The sequence below is a fragment of the Choristoneura fumiferana genome, chromosome 8, assembly GCF_025370935.1.
Source record: "Choristoneura fumiferana chromosome 8, NRCan_CFum_1, whole genome shotgun sequence".
Classification (NCBI taxonomy): Eukaryota; Metazoa; Arthropoda; class Insecta; order Lepidoptera; family Tortricidae; genus Choristoneura; species Choristoneura fumiferana.
In genome coordinates this window covers 9,249,293-9,265,039 of record NC_133479.1, presented here as the reverse complement: position 1 = coordinate 9,265,039, position 15,747 = coordinate 9,249,293, and the positions used below count along the sequence as shown (strand labels likewise).

Genomic DNA, 15,747 nt, shown 5'->3' with positions numbered 1-15,747 from the left:
GTAAATTAAGAAAATTGTGTAGCGTTTTGTATGTACCAGGTCTTGCAACAAATTTAATATCTGTTAGTAGGCTCATTAGTCGAGGTTACAGCGTGAGGTTCGACAGGACAGGGTGTGTCATTGTAGACAAAGGTCTTAACAGGGTTGCGTCTGCTTTTGTACAAAACGGTATGTATAGATTGAGCATAGGTGAGAATTCGTGCAATGTGGTGAGCTACAAACCCTCACAAGGGCGAGAGTTTGTTAGTTCCGCAGTTGCTACTCAGGATGCAAAACAATTGTGGCACCAGAGGTTGGGGCATATTAATCAGAGGGATTTGCAGTCGCTTGGGGATAGGTTGCCTAACAATCTTTTGTTACAGAACCAAGGACAGCAGGAAGGTAAATGTGTTCCTTGCCTTGAGGGGAAGTTGGCCGCTAAGCCTTTTCCTAAAGGGGCAAGTGTGTTAGCTGATAAACCGCTAGCTCTGATACACTCTGATGTATGTGGCCCACTGCCGAGTAGCTGGGGTGGCGCGAAATATCTGCTCACTTCACGGATGACTGCACGAGGAAATCATTTGGGTTCTTATTAAAGAAGAAATCTGAGGTATGTGACCGTTTTATTGAATTAGTTAGTATGTTAGAAAAGCAGACAGGGCTGTACGTTAAGTGTCTACGTTCAGATAATGGCGGAGAGTATTGCAACAAACAACTTTCTCATTTCATGAAAAGAAAGGGTATAGTGCATCAAACAACAGTGCCATATTGTCCACAACAGAATTCCGTATCGGAGAGGCTCAACCGCACTTTAATGAATAAAGTCCGGTGCATGCTACAGCAGTCGGGACTGGACCGCCGTTTTTGGGGTGAAGCTGTGATGGCCGCCATATATTTGAAGAATAGATCTCCAACAGTGGCATTAGGTGGACGTATTCCGGAGGAGGTATGGACTGGGTCTAGAGTGGACCTTGGTCAACTCCGGGTCTTTGGTTGTATGGCATATGTAAAGGTACCAGATGTTAAACGTGGTAAATTAGATGCAAAGTCAAAACCATATGTGTTTGTGGGTTATTCAGACACAAGTAAAGGTTATAGGTTGGCTGACTGTTTAGACCCGAGAAAAGTTGTATTGTCAAGAGATGTAGAATTTTTAGAAAATAGGTTTTATAATTTTCGACAGAATAATAATGATAATTGCAATAATTTTAATTTGGATTTTATTTATGGATTTATAAATAATGAGGACAATTGCAATGTGTCATTGTCAGGTGATGTTAATGAGAATAGCATTGGTTCCAGCAGTAGGAATGAGAGTACTATTGTCAGTGATGTGAATGAGAGTAGCATAGGAATTTGCAGAAACAATAGGAGTAGTCCTAGGTATGTGAATGAGAGTAGCATAGGAATTTGTAGGAACGAAACGAGTAGTCCTAGGTATGTGAATGAGAGTAGCATAGGAATTAGTAATAGGAACGAAAGTAGTAGTCCTAGTGATGTAAATGAGAGTAGCATCGAGTCTATTAGCAGGAATGATAGTACTGATATAGGAGTTGTAAATGATAGTAGCAACATTTTAGAGAGTATTAAACGTGATCATAATTACTCATTAAATTTTTCAGATGGAGCTGATGAAGAGTATTGCTCTGCAAGTGAGAGTGGCTCTCTATCTGATGGTTCTGCGGGAGTGAAAGAGTGCTCACCGGGCAGCACCACGTCAGCTGGAGGGGAAGTGACGGCAGAGGTGGAAGCCCGACCTTCAACCTCTACAGAGCGTCCAGTGCGTAGTACGCGTTCTGCTCTACCCAAGAGGTATGCCGATTACGATTTATCTTTGATGGCGAATGGTCGTGCGTTCGAGCCAACTACGTACGAAGAGGCCGTATCCAGTGCTGATGCTGATGACTGGCGAGCTGCTATGACGCAGGAATACGACTCGCTAATGAAGAACAGGGTTTGGAAGCTGGTAGACAGACCTAAGAACGTCAATGTGGTAAAAAGTAAGTGGGTATATAAAATTAAAAATGATGCCTCTGGTAATTTTATATGTCATAAAGCACGACTCGTCGCGAGGGGCTTTACGCAGCAGGAGGGGATTGATTACAATGATACATTCTCGCCTGTCGTACGCCACTCTACCATGAGGATATTATTTAGTTTGGCAAATGAACTAGATTTAAATATAGATCACATTGATGTAACTACAGCATTTCTGAATGGAAATTTAGAAGAGACCATTTATATGGAACAACCTAAAGGTTATAATGTAGACCATAGTAAGGTATGTTTACTTCAAAAAAGTATATATGGACTGAAGCAATCTAGTCGCATGTGGAATTTAAAAATTCACAATGTTCTGTGTAACAATGGTTTGGTTCAAAGTAAAAGTGAACCTTGTGTGTACTACATAAGGTCAAAAAATGATTTTGTTATCGTAGCATTGTATGTTGATGATTTTTATTTGTTTTATCAAAAAGATAGCTTATGTAAAGTCAAGCTATTGCAAACATTAGAGAAAGAATTTAACATTAAAAATCTGGGTCCCATACAAAGCTACTTAGGTATCCGTGTTCGTAGAGATAGAAAAAACGGGACTTTGTCTTTGGATCAGACTGTGTACATAAAGAGCATTTTAAATAAATTTAATATGTCTAATTGTAAGCCTGTATATACACCTATGCTTCAGTGTACTAAGTTAGAATTGGAAAATAAAAATGAATGTTTAAGTGATGACACATTCAAGTACAGACAGCTTATTGGTTCATTAATGTATTTGTCTGTCTGTACACGACCGGATATTGCTTTCGCGTGTAGCAAACTTAGTCAGTATAATAACTGTTATGGGAAATCACATTGGTCAGCTGCCAAGCGTTTGCTACGATATTTAGCAGGTACAATTAATTACGGTTTATTGTTTATAAAAAGTAAGGAATTGTCATTAAGTGCATATAGTGACGCTGACTGGGGAAATGACTGTCTTGATAGAAAGTCTTATACTGGTTTCGTTATAAAGCTGGGAAATAACACAGTTAATTGGGAATCCAGAAAGCAAAGGTCGGTAGCGTTGAGTAGTACTGAAGCCGAGTATATGGCTATAGCAGATGTATCTAAGGACTTATGTTTTATACAGAACCTTATGTCAGAGATACTTCCAGATACCCATATGAGCATTATTGTTTATAATGATAATCAGAGTGCGCATAAATTAATTGAGAACAAAGAATTGTGTCATAAGCGCACTAAGCATATTGATGTTAGATTTCATTTTATTAAAGATTTAGTGCAAAAAGGGTTTATGGTTGTAAAGTATCTGAGTACTGAAAGAATGATAGCCGATGCTCTAACTAAGGTATTAAGTGCTAGAAGAAACAGTTTATTGATGAATAAAATGTGTGTAAAGCCTTGCTAATTATGATTATGTGTACATGCATCATGAATTGTTTGTTTATGCTAAGTTAGCATGATAGGTTGTTATTTTATGGTTTGGACTGTATACCTACTTGAACCTTGCATTGTGTAGAGTCAATAAAGTGTTGATATAGAGTCAATGTAGAGTCGATGTAGGATTGATGTAGAGTCAATGTAGAGTCTATATAGAGTCAATGTAGAGTCTATGTAGAGTCATCAAGCATGCAATTTGTTGTGTTCGGCATTAGATTATAATGCATAAGGGGAAGTGTTAAGATTGATAATGAATGGGCATGTAGATATGCATTATCTCTATTGCATGGCATGCCTTATGACCTTTTGTGTAATGACAACACCATGGGTTGTCTACTGTTCTCTATCTCGTCTTCCGCCCGTCGACTCACTGCTTGTTATTTTGTTGCTGTGCTGTAATTGAATAAATCCTGATTCATCTGAGAAATCATCCGTCTTCATTTTATTGTATCCACGATAAACCTCTGAAAGGACACCGACTGCTGCTCCTACAATTATAACCTTTGAATTGTAAAAGACTAGAAATAAAAATGGTATTTTACTTCTCCTATACAATATTGAAACTTATTAAAATGCAGAACTGCTACACCATCTTACTAGGTACCATCAGCCAAATATGTGGTCTACCACCATAAAGTTGATAATCGTTTTCATGTCATAAAACAATAATGCCAATAGACGTGTCTGTCAACTTGAAAGTTCGACTTTAGCGACATATTCATTTGATAGGAACTTGTTTAAAAATTGATAGACCACTTATTTGGCTGATGGTACATCAATAAAATGAGGGTTTTTACAGAGGCGAAATATCGCTAGAAGGCGTATCGTGAGGTCTATTTGACGTTTGACGTTTGCTTGCGATTGGCTCATTTAGTTTTTTAACCAATCATGAGCAAACGTCAAACGGACCTCTCGATACTAACGCCATCTAGTGATATTTTGCCTCTGTGTAAACCCTCATTGACTCATTTAGTTTTTTAACCAATCACAAGCAAACGTCAAACGGACCTCTCGATATTAACGCCGTCTAGCGGTATTTCGCCTCTGTGAAAACCCTCATTGACTCTAGTTTTTTAACCAGTCACGAGCAAACGTCAAACCGACCTCACAATACTAACGCCATCTAGCGATATTTCGCCTCTGTGAAAATCCTCATTGGATTATAAATGCTTCAATAGTGAAGGCCAATAAAATATTTGCCTAAAGTTGTTGTTGTGCCCAGCAGTGGCTGGTATACTGAATGGGTGATGATGATGTTGGTGTGTCTATAATTTACTATTGCTGGTCTTTACATTTTCACGACCCTCCCGTCGTGCAGCCCAAGCTTTGCTCAGCAAAGCAATTTCTTCATCATTTACTTTAATCAATTTGTCCTGAATTGGTCCTCTCATCAATCTTTTTGTTGTAGTCAGCAAATAGTCTGACACATTTGATATCTCCATGAGTTTGTCCCACACTTTGGTCTGTATGTCTTCAGGTTTGTACAGATAATTCACAAAACCATTGTCCAGAGCTTCCTGGGCATTCATTTTCTGATTGAACAGCAACAGTTCTAAGGCCTAAAATGCAAAAAAAAAAAAATTTAAAAAAAGTTGCCAGCAACACTCGTTTTTTTTTCATAATTTGGTATTTTAATGAGGTTTTAGTGCACCAAATGCGACTATGTCAGCCTCATGGGGAGCGTCAGATATATACACCACACTACAGATATTACGCTCTCCCTTGCATTGAAACCACGTCTCGGGATGCAAAGGACTGTCTAATAAATCTGTAAATCAGCATTGCTTCTTCTGAAAGCGATCAAAATATTTTTAAAATTATAATTTCATGTTTTTTACCTTTCTATACCCAATTATTCTGGGAAAAGTGTAGGTTGAACATCCTTCTGCCGTGATTCCCAGTTTACCAAATGGAGTGTAAAAGAAAGCCTGAAAGTAAGTAATTTTATCACATAGATAAATGGCTTAAGACAATTTGTTTACATGCTAATAATTCACATCAACCCATGCTAGCACCTAAAATTTGCACTAACATCTAAATAGAGCAGCAATAGCATAAGCATTTTTCAGTTGAAATTACAGTCTTTTGGGCATTGATGATGATCATGCTACCTATTTGAATAACATTGGGAAACAAATTATGGAACAAGGTTTTTAGTCAATAAAGTACAGCCCGCAGTATGTAAGTCTAGCTCGCCTCGCACATCACTCAGTTTCTGCAATACCTAGTTTTGGACTCTGAATCAATAAATCATTGCATGCAGCAGGCTGTACTACTTGGATTTTGGTTTCACTTACATTTTCTGCAGCAAATATTACATCACAGAGTGGTAAAGTCGTCACTGCAATTCCCACTGCCGGGCCATTGACTATAGCAACCAGTAACTTGGGAAATTTAATGAAAGCTTCAATAAAATCGTGCAGGATATTAAAAAATGTGGGACCATGGACGTCCCGTGCTGCAACCAGATCATTTCCACTGCTAAAGTAGTCACCAGTACCCGTGAATACCATCACAGATACACTGTCATCTTTAGCTGCATTATTGAGTATTCTGGTCACTCTCTGGTACATGTCTGAGTCAATGGCATTCTTTCTCCTAGGTTTGTTGTACTTCACTGTCTTAATATTTCCGTGCAGGGTTTCGATTATTGTATCCGCACTATCCATTATAAAAAAATAATGGTAGTGAGTGGAAACGCGTTCACGATCAACGAAAACTATTAACTTAGTATGATTGATTAAAATCAGGTATTCATTGCAGCGTCAACTTTGTCTTGCAATTACGGGCCCACTTATTAATTTTACTATTTATCTGCTGTACTTTCGACTTTTAGACAAAACGAGTGAATCTAAATATTTTGTTATTGCTTATCATTCCTTACGAAAACCGATTCTAAAGCAAAAGTATTAGATTCATAGATTGTTTACTTCTTCTTGGTGAAGGTGACTAAACTAAAACTAATATTTGATTTGAATAAGCTAAATTCCGCCTTCCAACTATTGACGATAAGGTTTACTTTTGAAATAAAAGATGAGAAATGAGAAATTACAGAATTCCCAGATTATGTTAGGGGGGGAACGTCAAATACATGTCAAATAAGACAAAAGTGACAGTGTCTATACAACACATCTTGCTGTATTGCATGTATACATGCACGTTAAATTAATTGCTATGGAAATAAAAGAAACTTATAGTTCCTATGTCGATATACCTACCTATATCAATACATTATAAATAAATAAATCATACCTTACCTATCCAATTTATTGCATGTTAAAAATGTAAACAGTTAATTCACTTCACGAAAAGCAGCGTTTTAAAAGAAAGCTCGGTGTTAATGTCGTTTTAATGTCATTGATGACAGTTGTGTCCTTGAAGATTCGTAGAATGAATCTGGCATGGGGTGCTACCGTGTTCGGCCGGACCGCTGCTCTTAGTCATATATTAACCACAAGTAATGGTGAAATTGCTACATTTATTAAAAACAAATGTGTGTTACATAACAAGCCTTTCGTTCCCCCTTTCCTCAGCCCCTGCTTTAGTTCAATCCAAAAGTTTTAGTACCTCCAAAACAATGTTTAAATCCGCTGTTTTTAATCTCCAAGAAGGAACGAAGGATCAAGTTCAGGAGTTTTTGAATTCTTTTGACACAGTTTTAACAGATTGCGATGGTAAGGAATATTTCTTTCATTCTTTCTTATTTTATTGAACGATATACAGCCATCTGGTTTATAAATTTTGAAGTAATGCTAAACTTTCGTTACCCTTACGTCATACGAGAAATTAAATAATTAATTTTACAGTACTTTTCGGCTTTTTATTTTACTAGTTGCTTACATGCAAACTGAATTACAACTTTTCTTTATTACAGGTGTTCTGTGGATTGATAATAATGCAATTCAAGGTGCAGCTGACACCATGAATTACTTTAGAAAAATTGGAAAGAAAATATTTTATGTGACTAATAACTCTACTAAAATTCGTAGCGATTTTGCAGCTAAGGCCCAGCAATTGGGATTTATTGCTAGTCAGGTAATCATGGAGAAATTTAAACAAAATGATGTTTTAAGTTTTGAAAAATATTATCCAATAAGCAGCAGCATCATCAAATAACCTAATAAAAGTTTTATGTTCACCCTCATAAGACAATAGGAGGTATCTAAAAAAAAAAACCGGCCTAGGGTGTGTCGGACACGCCCGAAATAGGGTTCCGTAGCCATTAGGAAAAAATTAAGGAATATTTTTCTAAGGATTTCGTATTTTGTACGGAATATTCCAAGTTTAGGTATATTATATACCTTAGGCTGCCATTTACTCTTAAACTACTATTTCTCAAGAAAACTTAACTGTTATAGTTTCCCTTGTAAGTTTTATATACATACTACAATCTTGAATTTTTTAAATTTTTCCACCCACTGGTTTAGATTTTAGAGGGGGGGGGGGGAGCGCTTGATTTTAATGAAAGTTTGCACTTTAAAGTTGAATATTTTGCAAACAAATCACTGAAATGAAAAATCGTATTCCCCCTAATGGTTTTAAAAGACCTATCCAACGATATCCCACACTACACGGTTGGATGAGAAAAAAAAAATCACCCCCACTTTACGTCTGTTGGATACTATAAAAATATATTTTTTTTATTTTTATTCTACCATTTTGTTGGCATAGTTTACATACATATTCGTGCAAAATTACAGCTTTCTAGCATTGATAGTTCCTGAGCAAAGCCACGGACGGACAGACAGACAGACAGACAGAGACATGGTGAAACTATAAGGGTTCCATTTTTGCCATTTTGGCTACGGAACCCTAAAAATACTTTTGGGTATTTATACCATTGTTTAGCTTAAAATATTCTGCATCAGATAGTATAAATAGCTCTAAAGTATTTTTTCACTTCTCATGCTCGTAAAGTTCATGTTTATGCTGGATCTAGGTGACATAAAATGACTTTTTATGCTCTTATGCATAAAGTAAAATCTTCGTCTAAGACCAAGGTAATTAGCCACAAACAAAAAAGTTTCTATAATTTTTTTTTAATATATTTATTTTATATAAAACTAAAAATCAATGAAATGAATCAACAAAACAAAAAAACTAAAAAATATCATTATATAATAATGCATGAAAAATAAAAGGTACATAGAAAGTGTACAATTGTTTCCACTGTTGATATTTCATTTCCTCGCAATCTAAGTGAAAAGCAGTGTTAAACTCGAGCATTAAACCCATTTTCCCCTCAACGTGTCTATCCACACTTGCCATACTGGCTCGGGTGGCTATATGAATGTCTTGGGTAAAATGGCTTGTTTTATGGTTGTAAAATCGACTATTTTTTAGATACCTACCATCTTATTGGCCTTAAGAGAGGTTTTTACCTGACTGCCTCAAAGGAGGGTTATGTTTTTTTTGGTTTATATGACTATAAATGTAAACTTAGTTAAAAATGCAATTAGAACATATTTTATCCATTTTCAGGATGAAATCCTTTCAACAGCATACTTGGTAGCACATTACCTCAAAGGTATTGGGTTTACAAAAAAAGTATATCTAGTTGGCTCCAATGGCATTGGAGAAGAGTTGAAGGCTGTTGGCATTAGGCACACTGGAATAGGAGTAAGTTTGAAGTGTTACTATTTTAAAATTAAGGTTTGCAATGTGTAACCATGGGTGGATCTAGTGGTTGGAGATTATGGGAGTCAAAGACCCCTAACTGGACCCTGGGCTGGGTCTAGGATAACAGTAGATATTTTTATAAACTCCTAAATTAAGATAACTAGAATTTGACCATGTGACCTCTCCCCCTGGCTATAAAGCTAGATCCACCGTTGTTTGTAACATGCTTGCAATCACAATTGCATTCTCCATCTTTATTTATTTATTATCTTTGACGCACAAAGGTTTTGGTTTTTGTATGCGAAAACTGTCATTTGATTGAGTAGAGATCGCGAGTGTCAGAAACGTAGACAATACGGCCTCAGGTCTGTATTTAATAACAAGGGGGAAAGATTATAGCATGCATTCTTAAACATAGCAAGAGAAAAGAAACATTAGAATTAGGGTTTGTTGAATCATGATCATACTCACTTCATAATTATATTGAAGCAGCTATAATTTATTAAACTTTTTCCAGCCAGATCATGTCAAACCCGATTTTAAGTCAATGAAGCCATCAGAGCTGGATCCAGAAGTGGGGGCAGTAGTGGTCGGATTTGACGAACATGTGAGCTACCCCAAGTTCATGAAGGCTGCCTCATATCTGGCATCTGAGGACTGCCTGTTTATCGCAACAAATACTGATGAGAGGTTTCCAAAAGGTATGTTACTGATTACCCATGGCCGTAGTGTATATCAACAAGCAAAACCGTAGTATATGCGTGTTAGACTAACCGTTATACTCATAGATGCCTATTATCATTGATCCCATTTTCCCGATTTATATGCAATACTTAGAGAATATAATGAGATTAATGAGTTTAGAATCCATAACAGTTAATTGAAATCACAGTTGACAGACAAACAAGCTCAATAAATTGACAGAAGTGGTCTAAATAAATATACCATGGTTGTAATTAGATTCTTGTAAATATCACCTTAATAGTGAGCTGTCTTAAAAAAAGATGGCTTTGAAAAATCATTGGTTTATCAAAACATGTTAAAACTTTACATTTTGGTAGAATAAAACTGCTTCCTCTGTTATATTGCGGATGGAATACTCGTAGTAGTACCTTTCTTTTCATACTAAAAATTGTCCTTTCTCCAACTACTGCAAATAATAAGTGCCATTGACGATTCCAGGTGGTTCTATTGTGGTGCCTGGCACGGGCACTATCGTGCGCGCCGTGGAAACGTGCTCTGAACGCAAGGCGCTAGTTCTCGGCAAGCCGCATGCCTATGTACGCAAGTTCCTTGAATCCTGCGGCTTGGACCCTGCGAGAACTCTCATGATCGGAGACAGGTATTAACTGTTTCATGACCCCCCCCCCCCCCCCTGTTTCACCATCCATTGATTAAATTTATTCGACGTATAAATGTGATGCCGTTTCTGTTTTTTTTTGTACGAATAGACAGTGACGGCATCATATTTATCCGTCAGTTAAAATTAATCAATGGGTGGTGAAACAGCCCCTTAATGTCTTAAAACCTAAATCGCTACCGCAAGATGATTTGACGAGAAGAGTGACGAGATAATTTGATTTATAAAATAGCATGCTCACAATAGGGACGAGTAGTGCAAGAAATGGGAAGCCTTTAGACAGTTGTGGGACTCTTATGTAGGACTAGCCGTTACCCGAGATTTCGTCACCATCCCACGGAAATTTTGCATGTTCCCAGGATAAACTATAGCCATTGTAACCATATGGTTATCTGGAATACTATTTATAGCTTTCTGTTACTGAGAGATTGATATACTAGTTCAGTAGTTCTAGGCAACACAACCAAACAAAATTTGCATCTTTATTATGACATGACAGTATAATAATAAATAAGTATAAGAAACATTAATTTGTGTTGAGTGTTGTGCCCGCAACTTCGGGAACTCTGCGATTTTTATGAAGATTAAAAAAATGTGAGTGGTGCTGGCTTCCGATATAAATAACATTAGTGTGCGCGTGACTTTTCTTGTTATTTCAAAGTCAGTCCACATAGTGTATAGTTCACGTGTCTATCATCAATTCATAATGTAATTTTGACTGTGAGAAAAGATTTCATTTTTTTTTATTCGACTCGATGGAAAACGAGCAAGTGGATCTCCTGATAGTAAGAGATCACCACCGCCCATAAACACCTGCAACACCAGGGATATTGCAGATGCGTTGCCAACCTAGAGGCCTAAGATGGGATACCTCAAGTGCCAGTAATTTCACCGGCTGTCTTACTCTCCACGCCGAAACACAACAGTGCAAGCACTGCTGCTTCACGGCAGGATTAGCAAGCAAGACGGTGGTAGCAATCCGGGCGGACCTTGCACAAGGTCCTACCACCTGAATTTTAAAATTAATTCATATATTATATATTCCAGGTGCAACACAGACATAGAGCTCGGCGTGCGCTGCGGTTTCCAGACTCTGCTAGTTTTGTCTGGAGTCACCTCCAACAAGGATCTGCAGAAGATCCAAAGCGATAAGACACCGCCCCTGCCTGACGTGGTGTTGCCTAAACTGGGAGATTTGCTCTCCCTACTGCCTTCGTAGTACAATGATACGCTTTCTTAGCCAAATATTAGTGCAAATAGGTCAATTTTTGTTACATTGTGATAAGCGTTTAAATAATATTATGTTTGAATATTCGTTTATTGAGATTTTATTTGCCGTAGATAAGAATGTGTCTTTAGGGTCTGATGTGATAGTGCTTTAGTGATCTTAGTCTCTTTACACATTTGTCCACTGGGCAGATTACTTTTTGTAGTTACTAAAATTACCACAGTAGAAATGGGGGTGAAAACCTGTGATGATATTAATCATCCTAATTCGATTTATGAACGTTTCAAACCAGGAATAAAGTTGCGCTCATGCATCATCGAACAGAGAATCCGTATATAATGCGATATAATATAATGTATGTATGTAAACTCTTTATTGTACAAAAATAAATGAACAAAAACAATTATCCCTTTAAGGGATCTTTACCAGATCATGCAGAGGGCGATTATTATGGTCCTGTAACAACAAGTTTCGCAACCTGTTTCATTTCGGAACTTTTCATTTCGCAAAGTCTAAAACTGTAAATATTTCAGGGTTTATTTCAGGGCCATCGTGTAGAACCCTTTAGGTTAGGTTAGGTTAGTTTTATAAAAATCCTGAAATATTTACAGTTTCATAAATATTAAACAGTTGGGAAATGAAAAATTGCGAAATGAAACAGGTTGCCAAACGTTATTCGCCGAAACATTAGTAAACCTATTATGGTATCATTGATATTTGTGCAACTGCAGTCTGCAATATATGTATACTCCTGTGCTGTTTTACACTGATGTCCATTTAGGCCATAACATTGTTTTTATATATATAAAAGCCGTGATGGCCTAGTGGTTTGACCTATCGCCTCTCAAGCAAGAAGGTCGTGGGTTCAAACCCCGGCTCGCACCTCTGAGTTTTTCGAAATTCATGTGCGGAATTACATTTGAAATTTACCACGAGCTTTGCGGTGAAGGAAAACATCGTGAGGAAACCTGCACAAACCTGCGATGCAATTCAATGGTGCGAGTGAAGTTCCCAATCCGACTGGGCCCGCGTGGGAACTATGGTCCGAGCCCTCTTGTTCTGAGACGAGGCCTGTGCCCAGCAGTGGGTCGTATATAGGCTGGGATGATGATTTTTTTTATCCTATCGTTGACCCCTTACGATGATCAAGGCGCACTGTTGAGTTCACGCTTATTGGAAATGAATCATTAATACGGTATTTGAGAACTCCTGATTTTGCCATATCTTAATATTATTATGAATAGCGAAGAGAAAATTTAAATCAGTTGAAAATTGGATTTATAGTGTTTTTTTGAAAAATCTATATATATTTGTCTCTTTTTCAAACGCTTTTCTCTATGCAGCAAGTATGGCGGTACTGGCGTGTGACGTCACATGCGAGTATGTCTTTCTCTGTCTAATCTTGAATTTCAAACCTTTATAACTTTGTTATTTGTAAAGGTAGCTTAAAAATTGTTTTTACATTCGATAACAGGCATTGTGTAGTTTTAATTTCTAGAACATATACAAAGTAGTCAAATACCGTATTATTAACGCTGAATCTGAAATGCTTGTGTTAAGAAAATAACTAGAAGTTTCAAGCGAAGATTGTAGAATCAAAGTTCGATAGATAGATTGAATTCGCTTATCGTGTGTGTCGCGTTTAGATATTTGACTTACGCGAATATTCAAACACATTTTTGGAAGCAAGTTAGGGTCAATTTTATACCTAGTGAATAATTTAAACACGAATAAAATTCGTTGCTAAAAATACAAACATCCCTGATCATTGAAGCAAGTACGTAAAAGCACATCAATAAACATCCCAGATAATGACTCTCTAATATTGTATTTTTTTATTAAATAAGATATAAGAGCTTGCCTCCCTAACAATATTTTAATCTTAAGTGGTTTAATGCACCCAATAATAGGTACTGATTCCGTTGAAAGTTTAAAGCAAGAGCATTCAGGATAGCTGTTTGTCTCGTTTTTAAAGGTATTAAGTAAAATGTGATATAGTATTTATTTGTATAGTTGATCTATTTTGCATGTTTTATGTTTGTCCCTTTCTTATTTATTGTAGACCCTTATCTACATGTATTACATCGCCCGAAAACTAGGTTTTATTATAAATCAATTTTATTAATAAGACAATATGGTATCAACGTATTAAGTTAAGAACTTAATTAGACATAGGTACATTGGCTCTTAATTCTAAACGCAATATTTATGAAATATTAACAATAACGTGACTGTAAAATTTGAAACACGCACATACATATAACATTGTTACGTATTATGTACTGTGTTAATATCTGTAATAGTGAAAAGGCTTTTAATAAATTGGCAGTGTTTGTATGAAATTGATGAGTGTGCGTGGAAACAACGTGTAGTTCAGGACGATTTTTATTTACGAGGATGTGATTAATAACACGTCTATGAAATATGTACCTCTAGTAATTAGTAATAAATAATTTAGTCTTTCCATTGGCGCGGCATCTACTCGTGTAATTGTGCTGGTTCACTGAAAACTAGTGAAGGGAGTATAAATCGGGTCAGTACTTTGGCTGGTAAAATGACAAGCAGACTAAGTCTGGCAATACTCATAACATTTAATCAACAATTACAAATATATCAATCAGAGCGAATAATCATGATGTCAAATAGACATTACCTCTTCGGCCAAGATTGGCGTTAAGGTTTAATAGCTAATCGATTAGGAATTGGCAATATGTTATTTTTAAAACCACTTTAGATAATCACTACTTGGCATGCCACGCATCCGGGTAGAAGTGGAACTTTTCTTAGTTTAAAAACTATAAAATCTTTGTGCCCATCAGCATAAATACTACTGTTATATGTTTTTTTGTTCACATCAGAAACCAAATTTTTAGGTGAAAATTTGATTCCTAGATTTATAGGGCTGGTCGTGATCCGGGCACAGCTTAAGCCTCCGCTATGCCAAGGCCAGCAACGCACCAGCAGTACTAATGGAGCTATAGGTATCCATAGGCGGCAGTGATCACTTGACATCAGTTGAACCACATGCCCGTTTATTGGCGTTTATAAAAAATAAATGTTGATTGTTCCGTCAGATCTTCTATCCTTAATTTTATTTGATCCGTTATTACTAGATACATTTCGTATGGACGCTATTTCTTATATCTTACTGGTAATACAGCATGTACTTACCTCCGCATAAGCAACGAACGAAAAAGCTTTTAAAAAAATCAGGAAATCCATCCGGCTAGTTTTTTTTCCAAGGTTTTTAAATCTACCTACTACTCGTTGTTTTCAACACACTTTGTTTTTTTTTTGTTACGCAGGATTAAACATTTTGGAGTAATATAAGCAGAACAAATGCAAAGCTTTTGTTAATTGTCCCGTACAAAATGTACAACACACCATCCGCACCACACGAATATTCTGCTCGTTATTCTGTGCCCTTAGTGTAAGTTTTCGGTTACAAAATAAGTCTCGATCGCGTTCGCGTTAAAATCTCAATTTGTATGCAAACACGAACAGCGCCTCTAGCGGAACGTTTGCGATTTTCGAGTTTCCATACAAATTGAGATTTCAACGCGAACGCGATCGAGACTTATTTTGTAACCGAAAACTTACACTAAGGGGCTGTTTCACTATCCATTGATTAGTGTTAAGTGGCGGTTAGGTGTGATGCCGTCTCTATTTGTTTTGTTCGAATAGACGGAGACGGCATCACATTTAACCGTCGGTTAACGCTAATCAATGGATGGTGAAACAGCCCCTAAGGGTTCTGATACCCTATACCAGACTATAAGGGTAAGCACTACATGCTGCGAACGAAATTATATACGATATATAAGGCATTGATTAAAGTTCTTGGCCCTCCAGCGTAAAGCCGAGTTCAGACTTTCAAGAAAAATCGTGCAAGTTGCATTACATTGCGGCGCTCTATTGATCACCACAAACTCGTTGGCTTTACGGCCTCGCAATGTAATGCTACTTGCACGATTTTTTTGCAAGTCTAAACCGGGCTTTATAGTGTAAAATAATTTTGAATAATTTATTGAATCAGGCAACTACTTTGGAGATCCATATCAATTAACGATAAACGATTACAATTACCAATTACTCACGAAGAAACAATTACTTTGCTTAC

At 36.9% G+C, this 15,747-nt stretch overlaps 2 protein-coding genes across 3 annotated transcripts; one reads left to right on the top strand and one right to left on the bottom strand.

Annotated features, from left to right (window-relative positions):
- Positions 1–3,933: 3,933 nt before the first annotated feature.
- Positions 3,934–6,433, bottom strand: LOC141430377 (enoyl-CoA delta isomerase 3, peroxisomal-like). The gene is made up of 3 exons (XM_074091052.1): positions 5,718–6,433; positions 5,259–5,348; positions 3,934–4,979 (listed from the first exon to the last, which is right to left on the bottom strand). The coding sequence occupies exons 1-3, from the start codon at positions 6,087–6,089 to the stop codon at positions 4,686–4,688; spliced, it is 756 nt and encodes a 251-aa protein (XP_073947153.1). The 5' UTR covers positions 6,090–6,433; the 3' UTR covers positions 3,934–4,685.
- Positions 6,434–6,795: 362 nt separating this feature from the next.
- Positions 6,796–13,969, top strand: LOC141430374 (glycerol-3-phosphate phosphatase-like). Of its 2 annotated transcripts, none has more exons than XM_074091045.1 (6): positions 6,796–6,877; positions 7,295–7,455; positions 8,902–9,039; positions 9,557–9,740; positions 10,222–10,381; positions 11,447–13,969. In XM_074091045.1, exons 1-6 carry the CDS (start codon positions 6,811–6,813, stop codon positions 11,616–11,618), a joined length of 882 nt encoding a protein of 293 aa, XP_073947146.1. In that variant the 5' UTR covers positions 6,796–6,810; the 3' UTR covers positions 11,619–13,969. The 2 variants fall into 2 exon arrangements, with proteins under 2 accessions (XP_073947146.1, XP_073947145.1); XM_074091044.1 differs by having other exon boundaries at positions 6,796–7,094.
- The last annotated feature ends 1,778 nt before the right edge of the window (positions 13,970–15,747 follow it).